Raw genomic sequence first — 21,952 nt, 5'->3', positions numbered from 1 at the left:
TCTCACTGGGCTCTGCAATGCATGTTGATAGTATTCATCCACAAGAATACTATGCACATTCCTAATAAATCCTTAAAAACGTTGGTAAATTTCAAAATATGTTGTTTGCTAATTTTGGCTGTCAACTTATTTAACATATAATTTGTTAGTAGATACCAACAATAGCCAGTAATATGCTGGGAGTATCAGTCATTTGATTGTTTTGAATTACCGACTATTTACAAATTGACAATATTTACTCGCTTCGCTTACCAATATTAATTTGAGTGATTTATCAACTCTTCACCAATTAAGTTAACATCTAATTTTAACTATATAAACTCTTATTTGATAGAATTAGCGGCGTTGATTTAATTCTTTCGAAATCTCCAAATGGCTTAATAATTTACCAACATTTATTTGTAAATTTGAACTTTAATACATTGGAAGCTCCCAACGAAATGTGGATAAATTAATGGAAATAGTTGACATTTTAAAATAATTAATAAAAGTTGGAAAGTGATCTAAATAAGAGTTGGTAATTTCATGTAAGAGTTGGTAACTTAAGCTCCGCAAATAAATGTTCGTTAATTATTGAAATGTAGTTGGTCATGTTGAAAAGGGGGGGGGGGGGGGTCTATTTCATATTGATAAGCTCTCCACATCATCATCAGTATATATGAAACAGTTTGTACTTTTGAAATAATCAAATAAACATTGGTAACCCTTTGCCGGTCGGTAGTTTCCATAAAGATGAGTTGATTAATGTCGAGAAATTATTTGAACATTCACTTTTTTGAACAATTAAATAAGCATTTGTAACTAACTCAAATATTAGGTAGTAGTTTCATGTAAGAGTTGGTTAATTAAGCTTCACAAATAAATGTTGGTAAATTATTGGACTGGTTGGTAATTTTGTATAAGAGTTAGAAACTCTAATACGTTGATGATTTTATTAAGTAAACATTAGTATATTATCAGTTATTGATTTCCAAAACAATCTAATAAATGTTGGTAAATTTTCGGAATAATTGGTATTTTCGAAACAATCAAACAAATGTTGATAGTAACTGAAATAAATGTTGATAATTTTCTATAGGAGTTAGTAAATTGAACATCTTGGTATCTTTAACAAATCCATGTTGGTAAAATATTGGAGCGATTGTAATTAGAAACAATCAAATAAATATTGGTAAACATACTCAAATAAAATATGGCGATTCCCTGCAAGAGTTTAGCAAATTTAACACATTGATAAGCTCCGTAAATAAATATCGGCGATTTATTAAAATCATTTGTAATTTCGAAACAATCAAATAAATGTTAATGACTCACTCAAATAGAAGTTAATACAGGTAAAACTCGTTGGTAACTTAACCCAGGAAAAGCTGGTGGTAAATCACCCCAATCAAGACTGACAATTTCGTATAAGAGCAAATAAATGTCGGTAAGTTTTGGCAATAGTTGGTAATTTTGAAACAATTGTTGCTGGTAAGTGAACTGAGTAAGCAATTTTCTATAATAGTAAATGACTTTAACACATTAATATGCTGCATGAAAAAATGTCAGTAAATTAGTGAAATGGTTTGTAACTTAAAACAATACACAATAACCGTTGGTGACTATCATTTTCTCTTCTGCATCAAGTTTATCAGATGGTAAAGAGGATGGTCAGTAGAGTGGCTGCCTTTGACTGTGTGGCAGCATCTCGTGATCAGTATGGTGCTCATGCTCGCAAGTAACTTCACTGTCATTGACGCTGTCAATTCACATTTAGCAACTTCAAGTCGTCCATTCAATTTACATACCTACTTTTGTGGAGACACTTTGCTCAAGTTCAAACTACAACCCTGTCCCAAATGCTATGCCTAGCTCCAGTTGTGAGACTGCAGGCTCTTCGCATTCGCCCTGCATCTCGCCAACCTTAAACCATCACCATCAAAACCAAAATGTCGAAACTCGGTCCTCTCCCTGGATTCTTGAATCATCTCTTGCCTATATGGTAATCTTCCGCGGCGATGTGTCTTCTTCTGATGTCATTTCTGATGTATTTACATAAGCTTCTTTCCCAATGAATGCTGAACCCTCGTAGCATTCCTGCTATCTTTGAGTTCTATGCTTTTTTCCACTAGGAAAGTGACTGGCAGAGACTACTCTTCGCACACAAAGTCATTTGATGGGCAGACATAAACATAAAAACAAATCAAAAGTTGAATTGAAGTACAACGATCTCTCCTCTCCGTTGCGTAAGGACGAACAATCAATAGTCGAAGTCATCCATACGACGAGATGCACCTGGACTCTCCCCCCTCTTGTTCATACTAGAGCGCTGAACTAATCGCACTAATGCCTCCACCACTTCTGACATGGGAGGTCGGAATTCAGGCTCCGACTAAAACAAAATGCAGACAGTTAGAGGCCTCTCCACCAGATACGAAAGAGAGAAACAAGGTAAAATATCCTAGTTAGTCTTCAACACTCCACGGCTCAACAGCAAGAAGAAACTTAATGGCGAGTTAAATTGCACGCGAGACATAGACCTAGACATGTTCCTCAAGTCTAAATTTATTTGTGCCATATTACTTCTCTCGTACTCATTCTATGACCTACCTTTAAGTTCTAGTTAGTAGTTCTGTTCCCTCATTGAGGGGCAGACTGCAGACAGAGGAGTATTACCTGAACACAGAGAGCAATAATATCGGCAAATCTGGAGACTGACTTGGGAGGATACAGTCCGCGCAGTGCTGGATCCACCATTCTGCCTAAAGCATCGATGTCATGAAGCTGTGGAGTAGCCCATCGCACTAGACATTGTTCTGATCTTGGTTTCGAACTGATACATGGATAGTAGGGCAGTCAGACTGGATGGATTTAATACACTGCCTTCACCATTTCAAATCTCTTTAAACACTTACAAGAACTACTGAAGTTACCTGTCAAGAGGCATTCGACCAGTCAGCAACTCCAACATGACAACTCCAAAACTGTAAACATCACTCTTCAGAGTATAAGCTGAGGGCTTTGTACATTCTGGAGCATTGTATCCAACTCCGAGATTTTGACTTGTCCGCTGGAAAAGGAATAAATTGCTGTTAAAGCTCAAGAAGCAGCCAGAGGTAGACTGAGGGACAGAGATGGTAGCTATTGTCAGGTTTAGTGTTGCTTGACAAAAGTTGTATGTTGTTGATGGCACAGCCCCATAGTGATAGCGATGTATATGTTCACAAAGTTATAGGAGGTGATGCAAACAAGTTCACATGTCCAATGTAAAGAGAGAGAGGGAGAGAGTTTGCTTCAATACATAACCTGATGGAAGGTAGCCAAACCACAATCGGTGAGTCGTGGATTAAGTTCAACATCAAGCAAAATATTAGATGATTTTATGTTCTTGTGCACTACAGAGGGAGAGCAAACCTCATGGAGGTACCTGCATGAGAAATAGTAAGAGACATAAAACAGGACTTTAACTAGAAACAATTCCAGCCACTTTGTCAACTGTCATTTGTTTTCACAACGGTGAAGGAACCAGAAATGTTAAGAATTAATAGCTACAAAAGATTGGAAATAGCTTGACACTACTAATGGCTTCCGGATGATACTGTTGGTATAGAACTTACTCTACAGCTCGCGCTGTGCCTAAAGCAATTCTGACTCTAGTATTCCAAGTCAATGGTTTGCTGTAATCATCTGACAAGTGTAAAAACTCATGAAGGGAGCCATTCCTAAAATATTCATAGATCAGCATGTTATGCCGCTGCTCAGAACAATAACCAACAAGTTCTGCAATGTTTGGATGGTGAAGCGTTGAGATTTTTGCAACAATTTCTGAAAATTCATCACCCCTCCTGCCTTGGAAAAGTGAAGAATCAATCTTTTTGACAGCCAAAACCTGATAAAGAAAAGAAGTGCTATAATTATAATTCAAAATGGACAATTTATTTCTTCTAAGTGACAGTTCTTCCTACCAAAGAATATTGTATAGCGTGCTAAGTTTCCAAGATACAAGAGAACTTTACTCTTTTTGAAAGAGTAGACGTAATAAAAATGGAGCGGAATGTAGCATAAAGAATGAAAACTGTGTAGAAATGGAAGACTAATGTTTCTCAGCTAAAAGTATGGATGACAACATCCGTTGAGGCAATGTCCTCTCACATGAAGCTACTAAGAGCTTTCATCTGCAACAATGGATACGTGAGCAAACAGCTGAATGATGTTGCTGGGCATATACAGATTTTCCTAAAGGTTTTTCGATCTCAGGATTTGTTGTGGTGGTTGAATCACAATTTAGGACATGACCTTATTATCTGAGGACGTGTGTCATCACATGACAAAAGTATGACCATCAACATAACCTGGACAGCTGCTGAGAATCCACATTACACTCTCAGAAGGTCACTCAGAATGTAAATCTAATACATGCCATGTTTGTTTTTTCAATCATCCTGAGAGACCAGTAATACTTCTTCTGCCGGGCATCAAATTTTTTTCCGAAAGATAATTGGAAGAAGTCACTGGATGTGGGTGGTGTGGGCATGACTGAATGTCCTTTGGATACTGTTCATATCAGCAAATCTCATGGGAAGGAGGCAGCTCAAACAATAAGCACAAGTATGATGCCCTACTCCTACTGAAGCAAAATGTAGCAGGCTCACGTGGCAATGCTGCTAGCTCATCCTTTTGAGGTTTGGCCTCCATCCTAAAGACTAAAGAAGAAAAACATAACTTGAAGAAAAGGCATAGCGTTATGTTAAGTGAAGAAACTTGCTTAGAATTCCCTATTAACAAGAGCTCTAGCAACCTTCATTTGGGAATGAATATGAGCTTATGTAAGACAAGCTTTCATGTGGATAGACCCCAGTAATAGCTATTTGATTCTGGCGTGAGTAATCTGACGTTTACCTGACTACTTATAAAGTAACAGCTGGACAGGCGAGATACTTCAATCAGATAATGAGACAAAAAGTTATGACTTTCTGCTTCATGTCATATTTTAATTGAACTGAAAGCACAACTGAGCTAGGTTGTGAGTGCAATTGCTTTGTGTTATTTAGATGCTAAACACCTAAACCTACTGAGAGCCCAAGTAGTCTAATCTATTGTGCAGTAAAGAAACAGATATCTTGGGACCTATGGCTCATGGGAAACTTGTGCAGATACTCGCAAGACGGAATAGTCATTTGATCCTAACAATTCACAACAAAGATGCATAAGTCATGCAAGAAAAGAATGATTAGGTTACAAAGAAGAAAAATATAGCATATTATACCTTCCCATCCGCATACTTAGCCCTATAAACACGGCCAATGGATCCCTCACCAATAAGTCTGCCTGTTGCAAAATTACCAGTTGCACTCTGCAAATCGGCCAAATTGTAGGTCGTAGCGCGAAATGATGTGCTTCTTCTTGCATTCAAACGGTTTGCAAATTCATTATCCTTAAGGGACTCCATGTGGTCATGAAGTGGAGAACGAAATCCAATTGAAGGCGATTTCTCCAAAGCCTTTACATCAATGGAAGCAGATGATTCCATTGACTTACGATCCATATCTAACACTAAAGGAGAAACAAAGAAAGAAAAGATCAGATACATGAACTGAAGTTTGAAGCCCAATATATCCTCCAGAAAGGAAATTTTGAGGAAGCCAATGCAAAATAAGGCCATGCCTACAGCAAACTTGTGGACCTAATAATGACAAGAAACAGCAATCCACGTGACAAATCCCCTGACACTAAATTGTGGATGTCATTCAATTATTTCATTGACTGAAGGCAGAGTGAGGGATGATCAACTGGGTGCTCAACTTCTCTTAGAGTATGTTGGGAAGTAGACTGTCTTGTACTTTTATTTATGTTATTGGTTCCAAGTCAGCCATTTATCGAGAAGGATACTTTGACTTTGGGATTGGAACAACCCCAATAGACCCTTGCATGAAATTTATGTTGACTTGTCAAGAAAAACGAAATAGTTGACATTCAGTTGTCTATTTAGAGTAAAATTTGTAGAGAGGAGCAACACAATCAGACGTTTCTGATTTACTTATTAGTAAGCTTAACATTTGCATTCTCCATATAACATATGATTTAGCAACATCAATTTCAGTACATCTATGAATGCAAAACCAAATAAATGGCCTGGCCAATCTTCATTTTAGAACCACGTGTGTTACTCTCTTATGCTCTATATGATGGAAACCAAAAGAAGAAAAAGCTACCTCTAAAACTTTTACGCGTCTCGGCACGCAGGTCATGGGACAGTTCTCGTGATGAAAGGGGAGTAAATGCTCTGCGTTGGCTAGCCCTCTCTTCATCCAGGAAATGTGAAGATGGTGAAGAAGATCGCTTAGAAAATAGAGCAATTAAAACTGCCAGCACCACTAACACTCCCATAACAATTCCAGCTACAGCTAGTCCACTCACTCCAGACTTGCCATCACTTTCTTTTGAGCTTTTCTTAGCATGAGAAGCACCAGGAGGTGACGGAGGAGCTGGGCCAGAGGACCAAGAATTTCCTTCAGTCCTTCACAAAAAGAAAAATCCGGTCAAGGAGACAAGTGATCACTATCTTCAGCCAAACAGACAGAAACTTACTCAATGTTGTCAATATCCTTCAATGCATCTGGGACCCAGCCGGTGAATTGGTTATTCGCAACATTCCTGATCATATATCGAGAATATCCTGTCAGGCTCCAGATTTCCATCAACTTCAACAGGAACTTGGCACAAAACATGAAGCAGAGAGTGGTGCGTACAGCAATTGATATTGACTACTCCATCGGGAAATTCTAAATTGCAGTGTCTAAAATTAGAGCACACGAACATAAGCACCAATTTATATTTCAAAATATGCAACACATGATCACATGCCTGAAAGGAGTGTACATGCACACAAAACACAAAGTATGACATAATCCTCCAAAAAGTCTACATTATAAGAAAGCAAGCTGTTAACTCTCTACAACCTGAATGCTAGCAATCATCAAATTCAACAAAATGTCAGCTTAACTGCTTACAGATCATTGAGGGGAAGGCCTGCAAGGACATTTATAGGACCTGTGAACTGATTGTTTTGCAAATGCCTGTATAAAAAGCCGGAGTTAGAAACATGAGATTCGAAAGTCAGTGGATAAATGTGTTGGCGACTTACAATTTTGTGAGACTTGACAGTGATCCAAAACTCTGAGGCAGATTCCCTGACAATGAGTTGTAAGATAGATCCCTGATTCATTTCATGAATAAGCCACTGATTGAATACTCATCTTAAAGCAACATGATAGGTAAACAAGTAAACACATATCACCCTCCTCCTTGTCAGGCCACCGTGTAATCCTAATACCATATTCATTTACTAGTCCTTTGATCAGTTTTTCTCTTAAAGGGACCAAGAGGTTGCTTATATGGAAGATTCACTGAAAGATCTAGATTTAACGAGTACCGCACTTGCACACAAATTAGTTCCCACAATTCAAATAAGTAAATTCCTTTATCCGTCTCTCTCACTAAAGCCATACAAATCTTATTTCTGGAAGCAAACTCTGGCATTTCTTTTTTGCTCTCTCTGGTAGCCAAAAATGGAGAGGAAACCTATGATGTACTCTCTTGTTTCTAAGAGTTCTGTTTGTAGTTACACGGAGGATTCTGATGATGACATTGATTTTATTATCGAATTATGTAAACACCCATATAATTCTGTAACACAAAAATAACCTTCATCAGAGTGCTCACCTTGTTGACATTCAAATATCAATGTTGTGACAATGTCATACTTGCCACAGTTCTTAAGCATAATTAGCTAACCGAAACTTAAAGCATTGAAAAACATAGGTAACATAGGTTCTTGCTACATCATGTAGAGATCACACTAAAGATATACTAAGTTTACATTTAGGACAAACAAAAGTTAACATTACATGACATGCCAAGGCAGATGGAAATTGTAGATTTCTTGTTCTACAAACTTTATCACATGTATACATAACGAGAGCAGGCAAGAGTTAGGAACTTAATTGCAAATATACGTCCTGCAAGTTACTTGGACTTACAGAGTGGTGAGTTTGGGGAGTTTTCCAAACATATCACTTAACTGTCCATTGAGCTGATTATGGCCCAGATTTCTGCAAAAAAACTACAAGATTACTCAAAAAGGGCGAGACAAACACGACTTTATTGAAATTAAAATACTTACAGGTACTTGAGATCAGTCATCTGAGAAATCGAATAAGGAACATTTCCAGTGAATGCATTGGATGAAAGGTCACTGCATGAAGAATCGGATGTCATTCAACTGAAATTTGTTCATTGGCCAATGCCATATCGATTATACCAAGAATTATCAGAAAAACCAGACCTAAGTCAGAAATCCTTCTAGGCATGGAGAATTTGGCCAAAACAATTGTGAAATCCCATGTAAAGCATGTTACAACTTAGGTAGTTTCGGTAGAAGAGCAATAAATTGCATTTTAACTCCAAAAATCATAGGCAAATCACTTGGAAAGCTCCTCTTATACAAATGCATACTGCTATATCCACGAATCTCGTTGGAGGCTTCTAGGAGTTCAATTGAGGTTGACCATGCCTTCTCTTTATTGGGAAGACAGAGTAGAAATGGAAAAGAACAAATTCAGATATAGTGAAAGAGATGAGAAGAAACTAATGAACAGGGAGGTCGAATACTATTGTTCTGCAGATCCAGATCATTCTAGAAGGATGAAGCTGCAACTGTTATTCAAAGTAGATGTGTGAAAGCGTACTTACATGTGAAGTGCATTTGGAGGTAGTTGATACGGTATGTCACCATTGAGGTTGTTCTTGCTCAAATCACTATACTATGACAAAGAAAGTCACTGTTGTCAGGTGACAATCAGTCAATGTGAAAGATAGCATAGAGATAAATGCACTTATTGTCAATATATCGGCCTCACAAGTTCGTCACAGATTTCAAGCTTGATAGCTGGTAGCCCATTGATCCAGTGAGGCCTAGATCTGACAATTGTCTGCAAGAAATTCAAAGAAAAATTAGCATGCTTTCAGAAACATATAATACATGGAGAAAACTTAAGTGAGCATGAAGCGATATCATTAGAGTGATATGGGTGCAATCAAGCAGACAAAAACACCTAGACACATACATTTCAGTCACTGATGACCCAGAGCATTCGATTCCTTTCCATGATTCGCCACAAGGGTCACCCCCACTCGATTTCCAACCAGTCAATGCTGAAGGAGAATTCAGGCTGCTGTACATCACATTAAGGGCAGAGACTGCAATTTACATCCAAATATATATTAGAATCTTGAGATTTCCTAGTATTTGGGCACGCATCTTCATTGAAGAGAGAAAAGTATTGTCGAGCGAACGTCTTATTAGGACCATTTACCATAGTCACACAATCATGTAGATGTATATATGAGTAAGCGGTAACGTATATATAGATTCCATGTTGAACAGAAAGAGTCCGGTAACGACTACTGTGGATATGGGCTAAAATGACAATACAAAGCTGCCAGGAGGAATAGCCTAAACGATAGAGGAGGGAAGGGTACCCAAGTTTACATACCATCAGGAGCATTGGTCTTGGAATGAACCGAGGGGGTCAGAATCCCTATACACGTGACTAAGAGGGCAAGGACGCAAAATTGATACATTTCTTGAAGAATTCTTTCTGAGCCAAACGATCAGGAAAGCTCAGAAAGAGACAGAAGAAAGTAATGGAGGCTGAGGATTGCTCAAAAAGCAGAGACAGAGATGGCAACGTCTAATTTCATAAGATGCTCATTTCATTCCATCCTCCATGCATTTTGCATTTACGTTCTCCCTCTCTGATTGTGGGTGTTCTTTCATTATTCTTCCATTCTCCTGGGCAGGAAGAAGACGAATTTCGTGTTCTTTTTCTGGTATTTTTCTTTTGCGCAGAAGGCACTGGAACTAATTTCTAAGATTAGAGGAGGAATGGTTGCAAAGTGCACCTAAAAATGGAAATATAGAGGAGAAGGAGAAAGTAGAGAGTCAAGGCAAGGGTCAGTTAGCGAAAGCCTAGGGGAGCCGAAGCCTTTTAACTGGTTCCCTTTTCTGGAGAATCGCCATGAAGAATGATATGGTCAGTCCATGGTACAGACACCATCATTGTTCATTACCAACAATAGAATCACTTGCGATAATGCTACATGTCATTTTCACTTTACGTCCATGATATTCTAGTTATTTTTAACATGTGTGAAATTACCAATTATTAACAGGTCAAATATTTTATTTCCTCGTTATTTGTCACATCGAAAGTATTCTAGTCGATGAAAGGTCGATGTTTACTTTCCATCCAGCGCCATGCAGGGGAAAAATGAAATTGAACAATGTGAAAGTAAAAGAACCTTAATAATTTACTGAAAGTACAATCGAATAATTCTAGCTAATGGTAGTTTTCATATTTATGTCTCGAATGTATTGTTAAGATTTGATCTGTGATATGAACCTTTGCACTGCAATCATGTTTCGCAACAGAGAAGGCACAAAACAAACTTTTCCTTTATAAGATGACCTAGTCTCCTTTCAAGGAGTTTTAGTTCCTTCTTATCGAATAATTAATGGTGATTATGAATCTTAAACTACCTAACAGTTTTTCCAGGGAGACCATTTACAATCATCCAAAAAAGTGATATGTACTTGTCTCAATGAAGCTGCCACGTGTCAACTTAAAATCAAGTTTTATTGATAAAGTGAACTTGTATTTGTTAATCACTAAGCTATAGTTTAAGTGCTTACTTGGTAATGGAAATTTTCATGGATAATTATCCAAAAAAGTCCTAGCCCTATTGTACGACATCCAATTCAGTCCTAAACTTTTCAATTATGTCAATTTAGTCATAAATTTTTTAACGGTTTGTCAATTTAGGGTCTGTTTGAAGGAAAACTATTTTTGAACTGTTTTTCGATTTTTCAATGTTTGGATGACGAAAAACTAATCGATCTATGGAAAACATTTTTCATAGACTGAAAACAATAAGTTTAAATTGGGGAAAAACGACTTTCCATTTCCATTAAGGTAACAAAACAAATGAAAATTAACTATTTTCCTTGAAAATGATTTTCATGGAAAATAATTTCTTTATCATGAAGTTTTCGGTGAAACAAATGCACCCTTAGTCCTAAACCTTTTAATTACGTCAATTTAATCCTAAACTTTTTGAAAATTTTCCAATTTAATTCTAAACCTTTCAACGATTTGCCAATTTAATCTTTCTGGCTAATTTTAGCTGGAAATCATTGATGTGGATACTAGCTAGCCACCATTTATCCTACATGGAGTGACTGCCGCTAACATGGATAATTTTTGCAATTTTTCCTTTTTTTCCTTTCTTCTATGGCCGATATTTGGCCATGGCCAGGTGTGTCACGACCCTCAGAGGATTTGTCAAGGGTCGTCGGCCATAGGCAAAAGAAAAAGAAAGGAAAAAAAAATACAAAATTTATCCATGTTAGGGCCAACCACATCATGTAGGACGGTCAGCATCAACGTAATGTTAAAATTGACCGTAAGAATTAAATCGTCAAGTCATCAAAGGGTTTAGGACTAAATTGACAAATTTTCAAAAGGTTTAGGAATAAATTGACACAATTGAAAAATTTAGGACCGAATTGATCGTCGTACAATAAGTTTAAGACTTTTGGGACAATTTTCCCACAATTTTCATATTGTCTTTTATCTCTGCAAATATCTGTTTCCAACCTATTAGATACCTTTACTGATTGCATTATTTTCGTTAAGAAGTTAGTTTCGAATATAATGATATTGGGAATGCTAGTTTTTTACTTCCAACTTTGACTGTATTTTTATTTCCAATCTACTATTTCTTTTTAATATGTTAGCAAAATGGGGTTAAAATTTGTATCAAAATTATTTGAAAATTGATTCATTTCAACTACAGAATATTTAATCAAATTTTATCTTTTGTATTTTTTTCATTTTTCATTATAGAATTTTTAATTAACTTTTATTTTGGTTCTAATGGCAATATCTTACTTTGCGCATATTTTTCGCATTATTTAAAAAAATTAAATTAGATAATCTCCTCTGTCATTTTCCTAACTATCTTTAGACGTGTCGTGTGTAGTCTTCCCAAAAGAAGTTGCCCAATGGCAAAGGCGAATGCAAAACTCTAATGGCACCTTACCATGTTTTAGACACGATGGAGAAACTCAGGACTTGCCCCTGGTTGGTTGCAAATGTTGGACCTCATTTACAATTAAATGTCAAGTTCCAACACTCTAATTTGATTTTCGATTTATTAGCATGTCAGGCACTAAAAACCTACTTCATACGAGTTGATAAGTTACTAGCTACTAGCCATGAGAGAAGTAACATAAATTATGAAGAAGTCATTAACCATAAATATAACTGTAGTTACCTACCCATCGGTGGCCGCGTTGGTTTGCGCTCAGTTCCTTTCACGAGAGGTCCCGGGTTCAAACTCGCCCATCGGTGATTTAAGTGGGGGGTCGTGGCGGTGGGATGCTGCGCTAGCCCCCCTCGAGGACTAGTCGGGCATCACCACTAGTTTGAGCCCTAGCTCGCTGGCCGCACGAACACCTCGATTATCAAAAATAAATAAATAAATAAATATAACTGTAGTTACTTTTCTTGGTGGGAAAATTTTTAGTACCTTTAACATGTTACTAATGACTTTTGTGCTATGTTTTCTATCTAGACATCCATGTATCGAATAATTATAATAGAATAAGTAGTACAAAAACTATTTGTCGATCATTTTGTAGTAATTTCTCGTGTATTTAGAAGTTAATAACTCTTCGAGATGGTTGGCAACTTTTTGTACAAAAGAGTAAAGTTTCAAAACAGCTTTCCATAATTACAATGGATCTTTTTAAATATGGTATGTCACTTATCATATTCTACAACTATATATTCCACAGCTAAAATGCTCATATGTCTCTTCTCTGTTTATTGTCCATCTTACGAAAAACAAAACCTCCATTCTTGGTAAAAAGAAGTCACTCTTCCAGCGACCCCTCTGCCTAACTCTACACTTCAACACCACCATGCCACCACCAGAAGAGAAGACTTGGCCGCAGCCGCCACTGCCGCCAAACTGAACCACTAACATGAACACAACCATCACCAGAGACACTAGAGTCGCCTCCAAGCAGTAGAACTTAGCGCTCTCTCACATGTGTCTCCAAGGGGAGGAAATCATTGAAGTTGCATAACGAAAATATGAATGCAAAGACATGACGGAAGGACGTTTTTCAGTTTCTTTGTAAACTGCTGCTTTTTATTGAACTTCCTGCAAGTACAAGGCACTTAACTGAACATCGATAAATCAGGCCGGAATGTTAAGGTAATTTACAGAAAAAGAACAGGACAACCGCTGATGACTGGAAATCAAAGATGAGAAAGCACATCATACACAAACATGCAAGATTCCTAAAACTAGGCAAGACACTTTGTTTGGACACTCACCCAATCTAATCCCAAAGACATTAGACACAGCCTCCCTTCTCTTCAAAGTAATCAAGAAGTAGATCTAGTCAAGTCGCACTTTGTCGTGTTACATACCAAACAGCAATATGACATCTTAACTGGTTTGAGCAGAAGAAATGGCCGCTGTCATAGAATCTTGAAAGTCGACTCTGGTGCCAGTGGTGCTATCATGTGCGGGACTAGCCATATCAGCTACTGTATCATCTTTACTTTCCTCATCCACGTGCATGACCTGGCCAAAATTCTTAGACATTTTATCGATGAAGTCACTGGATAACATTACTTGATTCCTCTGCTCATTTTTGCCAGCTACCCCTACAACAGGTGGACTGGCTTGTTGCCGGGCCTTTCCTTCTTGAATAACTTTCTCACGTTCTTCGTAGAATTCAAAATCATCCAGAATAGATGTATCTGTCTCATAATTCTTGAAGATATTCAACATCTCAATACCTTGTTCCAATTTCACCTAAACAATTTCAAAATAAAGAACCATTAAGTTGAAGACAAAACAGTAACAACTAAATTTTATACCATTAAGCGGGGTTGCCTTAACTTCAATAAGGCAAAACTTAACAATAAACCAATGAGATGAAACCACAAGTAACAAAGCCATTGAAGGATAATCTATTCTCTACAGGATCCAAAGTATTCTCTTAGAATAAATGCTATTAAAAAAATTAAGCAATGTCTTTCTGAAAGGTTACTGCTGCGCAGCAACACATGACGGAGACCCAGCATATAAAGTACAATCATTCCAAAGTATCCCTGATTAACGTACCTCCTGGGTGTCTCGGCTGTTTGTCACAGGCTTATTGTCATTATTTTCCAAAACAATTTGACGAAGCTGACTGTTTGGAACATCTTTAATAATATGCCACTTCACAGGGAACTGCCCACTCCATCTATCTTGTTGCCAATAATCAAAGCTTCTGTCAAAATCTACAGGTCCAACCATTTCAGCAACCCCGCAGAATTGAGCACTAGCATTCACCTGCATGTGATGGAAACAGATATAGTACGAGAACTAACTATAATCCAAAAGAAGCAAGTCCAAATTTTTTACGAGTGGAACAATGCAAAGTTGATATGTACTGAATAGTTCCTGATGCGAGTGAATAAGGTATTCAGATTCTCCCGGCACAGTGAGAAACAGGCATGCTAGTGAGTAGGGAATTAACAAACGACACACACCATGTACTCTGGATAAAGGTATCCAAGCAATCAAGATATTTAAAGTATGAGATGTTGACACCTATTTCGGAGGTCGGTCACGACATGAGACTTCCTTTATAAGTGTTAAACCATTATTGACATTTACTATAGCAGCTCAATTACTATGTCTTTTCACTATGAGAAAGAAAGATCCTCCAGAAGTAAGTAAGTTCCATTGAACCCAAAGAAAGTACATAATTCCAGGAGCTGCCTCATGTGAGTTGACCATTTATTAGGAACTTCAATTAATAAACAGAAAAACAGACTAAATGAACAACCACGGTCAACTTCTTACACCTGAAAGTCTTTGAAATTGTAATCCTCGTGGTAGGAACACCACCTTTTCTTACTCTACTGCTCAAAATAGCAGAATTTTCTGAAACTTTCCCTTTGAACTGATGACTGATCAACTATAGCAAAATCAATAACGAAAGGATATCTTGTGCTACTTACCGAGAAGAATAGAAAGACGGGGCAAGCGTCTTGCTTCTCCTTTGCCTCCCGGTAAGCAGCATCCAATTTTCTGTTCCCATTTGGTGTACTTGCCCATACACCATATTTAATACTTTTATGAACATTATCTTCACTATATGACTTAATCACAAAAAACTTAGCATCGTTGTATTCTGTGATGAAATCTATGTGATTGTATGACCCATGAGGGATCTTTGTTGTAGACGTGCTAAGCTTGCTATCATCAATGGAGGAACCATGTTCAGGAGTAGTGTGATTCTTCAGCTTTGATGCTCTAGGTCCACGGTTTTGGTCACCAAGGATATCAGATGGCCCATTACAACTGCATATAGCACCATTGCTTCTCCAACGGCGCCGTCTATTGTCAACTGAAAGCCAGCCCTGACCATTTAGTCCTAAACCAGGAATCGATGTAGTCCCAAAGTTAGCTCCCCTGTTGATACCACTGTGCAGAAAGTCTCTATTATATGGATCAGAAGATCCATATCCAGACAAGGTTCTTTGCAGATCAGAAGCCTGAATAAGATAAACAATAGTCAATAAGGTCCACCATCCTGTCTCAATCCTCACAAGATTATTTCAGTAAGATCTCAATATACCTTCCCCACAGTAGAACCAATAAGAAGACTAATAAGCAAAAACATTGAGGCTATGGACATGGTCATACACAGGTAAGGAAAGTCATATGGACCACCAAATGATGAACAGCTTATCTTTAGAAATGAAAGAGCAGTCCTTTGGCTACGGTCTTCTTGATCTTAAAATTTATATCATTAAGGGCAAAAGATGAGTTTCTCTCAATTTTGGACATTGCAATGTTACCTCTGTTACAATAACCACCCACCTCATACATGTCTAATAACTACCCCACTACCACTATGTCCACTCCACTGGATAATCACCCAATTCCTATTAAAGTGTTTCCTTTTTTCTTTATATGTGAACGTCCATCATCATGTATGCACAGTGCGCGTGCCCAACACTAATATTCCACTAAGTGAAACTTTTTAAGCAAAAGCAATTATGTTTTTTTTAAGCATTAATCTCGTATCAATCCAAGAGGCTGCTCAATGCATCTCATCATAAATGATGTGTACTTGAAAATTTTCAACTGCCACTTATCTCAACCAGCAGAAAGAACAAAAAATCTATCCACCCCAAAAACAACAAAAAGTGAAACTCAACAATATATCTAATAGATACAGATGGAAAAGCAAGAAGGCATACAATTCCAATATTTTGGGTAAATGGCCCTATGCCTATTGGCTGGGGAGATACTGCTGGCGATAAAGGGGAAAAGGACCGTTGCCTATCAGCTGGTTTGGACCAATCTGACCAAAGACCTCCAGAACTCAATCCATCCAACCCTAGTTGCTGATCATGAAACGCATGAGTCCAAGGATTTCCAGGAAAGCTTCCTCTACCAAAAGATCCCACGGATGAAGGATAATTAGGCCTTGGCCCAAAAAGCACTCCATCACCTTGCTGGTCAACATTCATCGACATTGTGAGATCTGGTTGTGAAACCTGAGTTGGTGAAGAAATATATGGCATAGTCGGAGGCACTAGTTGCTGGAAGTAAGGTTGTCCTGAATAAGGAAATTGCTGTGACGAATACATCTGCACATCTCCACCAACAGAAGGCAATGGTGTTGTGACAGGGGAATATGGTCCATATGGCATATGCGGACTGTACCCATAGCCAGTATGAAAAACAAGAGAATGATTGTCATTGTAGACTCCCTAAATGCCAAAAAAAAAAAAACACATAAGGTTAATAGAATACATTCTGACTGAGCAAGAATGAGGGTAAAATTAATATAAAAAATAAATAACATACTGGAGATGCTACTTCCAGCCCTTTTGCATTGGCATATTGAGAAATATCATCCCACTCCCCAGTAGAACTGCCATATCCTGAAGTTCATGAAGACAAGCATTCATTTTTTTTTATACTGCAAGTAAACTCCAGGCATTGCAAAAGCTAAAGGAAATCAAGTTGCCGATGTTGAAACCAGTCTAATCAGTTCTTAATTGATGGCGTATCCTTAAAACATGCTGTTGCACACAGCTATGCATGGTTTCATGAATTACTTAATTTATAATGAGAAAGGAATGCCCAAGTATCAGTGGAAGAAAGGAATTCCCTAGCATCAATGGAATGGAATTAACGAATTGTCGCAGGAAAAAGGTGCTCAGATGCACTTGCAGTCTTCTTACTGTGTCCTACCAGAGGACTCTGGGTGCCTTTTGGCAGCACAGCCATAGCAAGACTGCAACACTCTTTCAGCGTTTCTTTCAATCTCACCTATTTTCGATGATAGTAAGAGTGAGATCTAGGCAAGCTGCTACATCTTCTCCCTTGCAATCTAATAAATTTCCTGGCTCAGTAATTTTAGGTGGACGAGAGAGAATCCTGCATTCTGTTGTGCTCTTTCCTTCATCCAATATGAGTACATACTATCGGATTCAAAATTGTGAACCAGCGTAAAGAAACAATTTCTGTGTTCTTAATTTTTTGTGAGAGGAGTGACTTTTGGAATATTTCTATTGGAAAGCTCCCTCACGGTTGGGAATTGAGAGGTACCAATAACTTGTCCAAAGTAGTAATAATTGCCGAATGAGAAACAGAAACTCCAAATGGGGCATCCTACCTAGTGGTCTGGGAGAGTGCAAGGACCTGTTCCCCTAAAAATTAATCTGGAAAATCACGATACCTTCAAAAGTGGCTTTAATAATATCGAAGGCAACTCGGGCAATATTCTAAGCAACAAACAATCTGCAAAAGACATAATCCGAAATAATAAACAGATGCTTCCTCTGCAAAACAGCAGGGAAGTCAGTCGACCATCTGCTTCTTCACAAAAAAGCCAGGGAAGACATCTGTTGGATTTGGTTTAGCATTTTGGAGATTCTTTTATGGTCAAAGCAGCAACTTATAAAGATGAGATTTGGGCTTCAAAGGAACCAACAATAGCAGAGATAAGAAATGAAGGAAGCTTATCCGTCGATACGCTCAGCTATCTTTGGGTTAAAGAAAAGGGAAAGAAATCTAGAGATTTCGAGAATAGGATATTCGCATGACGTCATCAAGAATAGGTACATACACTTCCAAAAGAAAAGAATGGGAAGTTATAGTTGTCACACTATTAATTTAGCTGAGAATTAATCCTTAAAACAAATGCCTAATTAGATCTGACAGATCCTCTCTCACTGAAACTTTGCAGAGCAGCGTCAATAAGATCTTTTTTGCATTAAAAAAAGAAATGTCTCCACAACTCAAATGCTGTGATAGCCTAAATAAATGAACTGCACCGCCTGGTTAGGTCTACTACTTGGCCTAGTAAGTCAAAGACATAGCAGTAAGTGGTACAGTCCTCATACCACTGATTCTTAGATCAGCAATATACAGATCGCAACAATCCAATCATAGAAAAGAATGACAAGTTACACGGCTCCAAATTGCAAAAAAAAATATCAGACCCACAAACCTCCGTAATGCAAGGTCTGTGGCTGATGGGCATGTGCATCAGCACCATCGCTGCTCAAACCGATGGATACTGATTGACTCACCGGTTCCTTCTGAGAACCTGCAGCAGCACCGTCCTGGGAAGGATTAGGAGAAACTGACCCTTTTGCTGGATGCTGGAAGACATTCCCAAGTAAAACGTTATCATTCAAAGCAATACCAGGGAACCTTACCGAGTAAGCACAACGAGAGAACAAAGATGCATCACATTGGACTCACAGTTAACTGCTGATTCATGTTTTCTGGATCAGTAGGTCCCTCTTCTGCATCCACAATCAGTTTGTCAGTGATGTAGTATCGTGGGAACCAAAGGCAATACTCATAATCAACGAAACCTATCCAGCTTCCAGTGCTGAAAAGCTTGCATCTATGGCTCTATGATCATTTGCCCAACCGATCGACGCCTATGCACCTATAATTTCTTCCCCAAGTACTAACTTAGCCGAGCAAATTAAGGCAGTGCGCCGTCCGTAAGTGAACAACAAGATCAACAGTCCACGAGTCAAACCGATATTGATAAAAAAAAACACACACACACACATAAATGGATCACAAGATAATTCCATCAACTCTGCAAAGCCATGATGGGGGGAAAGATGAACTTGGCAGCTGGATATGATTTTGTTTTCCTTTTGGTTATTGCCCTTCATTGCTGTGCAGAAATGATGCACCCAGTCCGGAAGTCATTGACTAATGATTGTTTTGAGGCCGAGGAAAGGAAAATCCACCCAAGAGAGTCGACAGAACCAAAAGGGAGAAAAAGAGGGTTCTCTTGATCACGGCATCTAAAAGTAAATAGAACCCGCTTCATCTCATCAGGATTAACACGAGATAAGAGATGCGGGATTGGGTTCACAGGCCATGCCACCAGATGAACCGAGGCCGACGACGAGGAGATGAATCAAGAAAGATCAAATAGAGGGTAGTCAAGATTAGGGACGTACCAGCGGCGGAGCGATCGGGACGACGGGGCTGAGGAGCGGCCATGGACACGGGGGGTTAGATCTCCTCCCTCTCCCTCTCTCTCTCTCTCCCTCTCCCTCTCCCTCTCCCTCTCTCGCACGCGCGCACACACACACACACACTCTGGGGATCTTGTTGAATTCAAGAAACCGCCACCAGAATCTAGCGCATCAAAATGAAAAGAGGGTACAGAGTATCCATGAGGGGGGTATCTATCGGCAGTAGGTGTCGGATGCAGGATTATAATGGACGGTAAAAAAAAACTGGGTGTACCACCATCTCGACTTTGTTATAAAAACATTCACCCAAAAGGGAATGCGACTAAAGGAAAGACATTATTAAAGTCAGGAGAAAACCCACAGTAGTCGGGAGGGTAAAAAGCATACCCCACAGGCCTCAGTCATTCGCTGCTTCCTTTGCTACTATGGAAAGGCTTCTTCATCTTTGGTGAATGATCGGATGTTGGGAAAGGAACAACGACCTTTCTTTTTTTGGGGACTTTTCTGAGGTACATCTTCTCTGTCCTCCATATGTTATTGTCCACTTTTAATTTCTTTAAAATTTGCTATGGCTTTGCTTTGGAGTGACAAAATTAGAGAGGGAAGGGTTCCCCCAAAAAAAGCAAAACAAAACAAAAAGTCTCTCTCCCAAACACCGATGAGGATGACCGGTGGCGCATCCAGGCTAATATTCCGCAGCCCAGATATCACAAGATCGAATGCAATTTGAGTCTGGTATCATCTTGGTTTGAGAGCACGGCAGATCTGTCAATCTCTGGAAAGTTTGATTTCTGGATGGTATTGTATAACTATAATTCAATTCGGATATTGTGTGATGATCGCAAGACCTCTGCAATGATGCCCAAGAAAAACACTAACGCACGCACACTTGCACTTTTTTTTTATCGTCAATTGCTCTCTGGTTATCTTCCATCTCAATGAATATTTCGTAGAGATTGCATTGTGAAAAAGTTTCCTTTAGGAGTTGGGTTCACAAAAAGGCCATGAAATAGTCATTCTAAATTTAGGAAAACTCAAAAATCTCAAAAATTGGCAAGCAAAATTTGCATATCGCGACACAAACAATCTCTTTTAATTTGTTAGAAAGGGCTAACTCAATTTTAGGCTTCGTTTATTTCACGGAAAATGTTACATTTCTTAAATATATTTTCCATAAAAATGACATTAGTTGGTGTTTAATTGAAATCTGAAAAAGGATCGAAAAATATTGTGCATCGTTTGCAAAGGAAAAAATGATTTGATTTTCCTAAATACACATATACAATTCAGGCGCTGGTGACTTGCACACAAACACCAAGATCTTAGGTCTAGTCTTGTTACATCTTGACCCGAGTGTCAAGGACCTAGGCATAGGCATAAGTGCCAAAGCAAGCGCACAATCACCGATCCCAAGTCTAGAAGCCAGAGCCAAGAACTTGGTGCCCTAGCCGGAGTCCACTTAGGCTGGGCCCGAGGCCCAGTGCCTAAGTGTCGATTCCCGACACTCGCGCCCTAGACCACAATGTTCGAGCACAGGGCTTGGTGGTTGGGCCTAGGCCTTGGTCCACAAAGGCCTAGCCGAGGTCTTGGGCCTCGATCTCGATGGACCCAAGCTCGAGCTCAAGGGATTAGGGCATAGGCACAAGCACTGAGGTCCCTAGCCCGGCCTTGATGGACTTAGGTACGAACATCAAGGACTCGGGCATGGGCGTTGGGTCCCAGACTCGGCCTTGATGAACTCAGGCACAAGCACGGAGGTTACAAGCCTCGGCATTGATGGACCCATGTTCGAGCATGGGGGATCTAGGCATAGCCTTTGTGGACTTGAGTGCAGGTGCTAGGGTTCCGAGTTTCGAGTGTCAAGAATGCGAGTACAAGTGCCGGTAACCCGGACACGGGCATCGGGATCCTAGGCTTGTTCTCAATTGATTTGGGCGAAGGTGTCAGGGACCCAGTGTCGGGTGCGAGGAATAGGGCACGAGCACCGGGGTCTCGAGCCCAACCTTGATAGACCAGGATCGCAAGGCTAGCCTCTCTGTACCCCGGGCCTAGGCGCCAAAGACCTGATCTTGGATGCCAGGACCTGGGAACGAGCGTTAGGGTTCCCATGCCTAAGTACATAATTTCTGGTTGAAACACTAACTAATACCTAATCATATTTTGAAAAAAGATTTTCGATTTTTTAAAGAGGAAATAATTTTCTTGAATTTAGGCATAGGTTTTCGATTGACTATGAATATATTTTCGATTGATTTTTCTAAGCGATCTAAATGCCAAAAAATGATGAAAATGTTTTCCCGAAAAATATT

General features: G+C 39.0%; 2 protein-coding genes across 3 annotated transcripts; both read right to left on the bottom strand.

Annotated features, from left to right (window-relative positions):
• Positions 1 to 1,527: 1,527 nt before the first annotated feature.
• On the bottom strand, positions 1,528 to 9,902 carry LOC115693558 (protein STRUBBELIG-RECEPTOR FAMILY 5-like). The gene is made up of 16 exons (XM_056320565.1): positions 9,534 to 9,902; positions 9,105 to 9,237; positions 8,898 to 8,969; positions 8,731 to 8,796; positions 8,162 to 8,233; positions 8,019 to 8,090; positions 7,124 to 7,195; positions 6,990 to 7,055; positions 6,568 to 6,633; positions 6,192 to 6,496; positions 5,246 to 5,532; positions 3,597 to 3,868; positions 3,286 to 3,406; positions 2,913 to 3,049; positions 2,656 to 2,812; positions 1,528 to 2,371 (listed from the first exon to the last, which is right to left on the bottom strand). The coding sequence occupies exons 1-16, from the start codon at positions 9,619 to 9,621 to the stop codon at positions 2,240 to 2,242; spliced, it is 2,118 nt and encodes a 705-aa protein (XP_056176540.1). The 5' UTR covers positions 9,622 to 9,902; the 3' UTR covers positions 1,528 to 2,239.
• Positions 9,903 to 13,276: 3,374 nt separating this feature from the next.
• LOC115693553 (YTH domain-containing protein ECT4) lies at positions 13,277 to 20,031 on the bottom strand. Of its 2 annotated transcripts, none has more exons than XM_056320374.1 (8): positions 19,626 to 20,031; positions 18,901 to 18,944; positions 18,644 to 18,797; positions 16,993 to 17,069; positions 16,380 to 16,895; positions 15,132 to 15,668; positions 14,245 to 14,457; positions 13,277 to 13,932 (listed from the first exon to the last, which is right to left on the bottom strand). In XM_056320374.1, the coding sequence occupies exons 1-8, from the start codon at positions 19,666 to 19,668 to the stop codon at positions 13,561 to 13,563; spliced, it is 1,956 nt and encodes a 651-aa protein (XP_056176349.1). In that variant the 5' UTR covers positions 19,669 to 20,031; the 3' UTR covers positions 13,277 to 13,560. The 2 variants fall into 2 exon arrangements, with proteins under 2 accessions (XP_056176349.1, XP_056176350.1); XM_056320375.1 differs by having other exon boundaries at positions 18,644 to 18,742; positions 18,855 to 18,944; positions 19,626 to 19,643.
• Between the last annotated feature and the right edge of the window lie 1,921 nt (positions 20,032 to 21,952).

This window comes from Syzygium oleosum, unplaced genomic scaffold, assembly GCF_021117445.2.
Source record: "Syzygium oleosum isolate NSW1041296 unplaced genomic scaffold, Sole_v2.1 Sole_v2.20, whole genome shotgun sequence".
Lineage (NCBI taxonomy): Eukaryota > Viridiplantae > Streptophyta > Magnoliopsida > Myrtales > Myrtaceae > Syzygium > Syzygium oleosum.
The sequence above is the reverse complement of the archived record's forward strand: the minus strand, read 5'-3'. Positions and strand labels throughout refer to the sequence as shown.

Excerpts from the sequence above, each read along its gene's own strand:
- LOC115693558 (XM_056320565.1), bottom strand. The coding sequence starts at position 9,621 with ATGTATCAATTTTGCGTCCTTGCCCTCTTAGTCACGTGTATAGGGATT. Across the intron at positions 8,091-8,161 it reads ATGACTGATCTCAAGTACCT|AAATCTGGGCCATAATCAGC; the intron begins GTAAGTATTTTA and ends GTTTTTTTGCAG. Across the intron at positions 2,372-2,655 it reads TTATTGCTCTCTGTGTTCAG|TCGGAGCCTGAATTCCGACC; the intron begins GTAATACTCCTC and ends ATTTTGTTTTAG.
- LOC115693553 (XM_056320374.1), bottom strand. The coding sequence starts at position 19,668 with ATGGCCGCTCCTCAGCCCCGTCGTCCCGATCGCTCCGCCGCTG. Across the intron at positions 18,798-18,900 it reads ACATGAATCAGCAGTTAACT|CATCCAGCAAAAGGGTCAGT; the intron begins GTGAGTCCAATG and ends AATGTCTTCCAG. Across the intron at positions 15,669-16,379 it reads TTACCCAAAATATTGGAATT|GCTTCTGATCTGCAAAGAAC; the intron begins GTATGCCTTCTT and ends TATCTTATTCAG.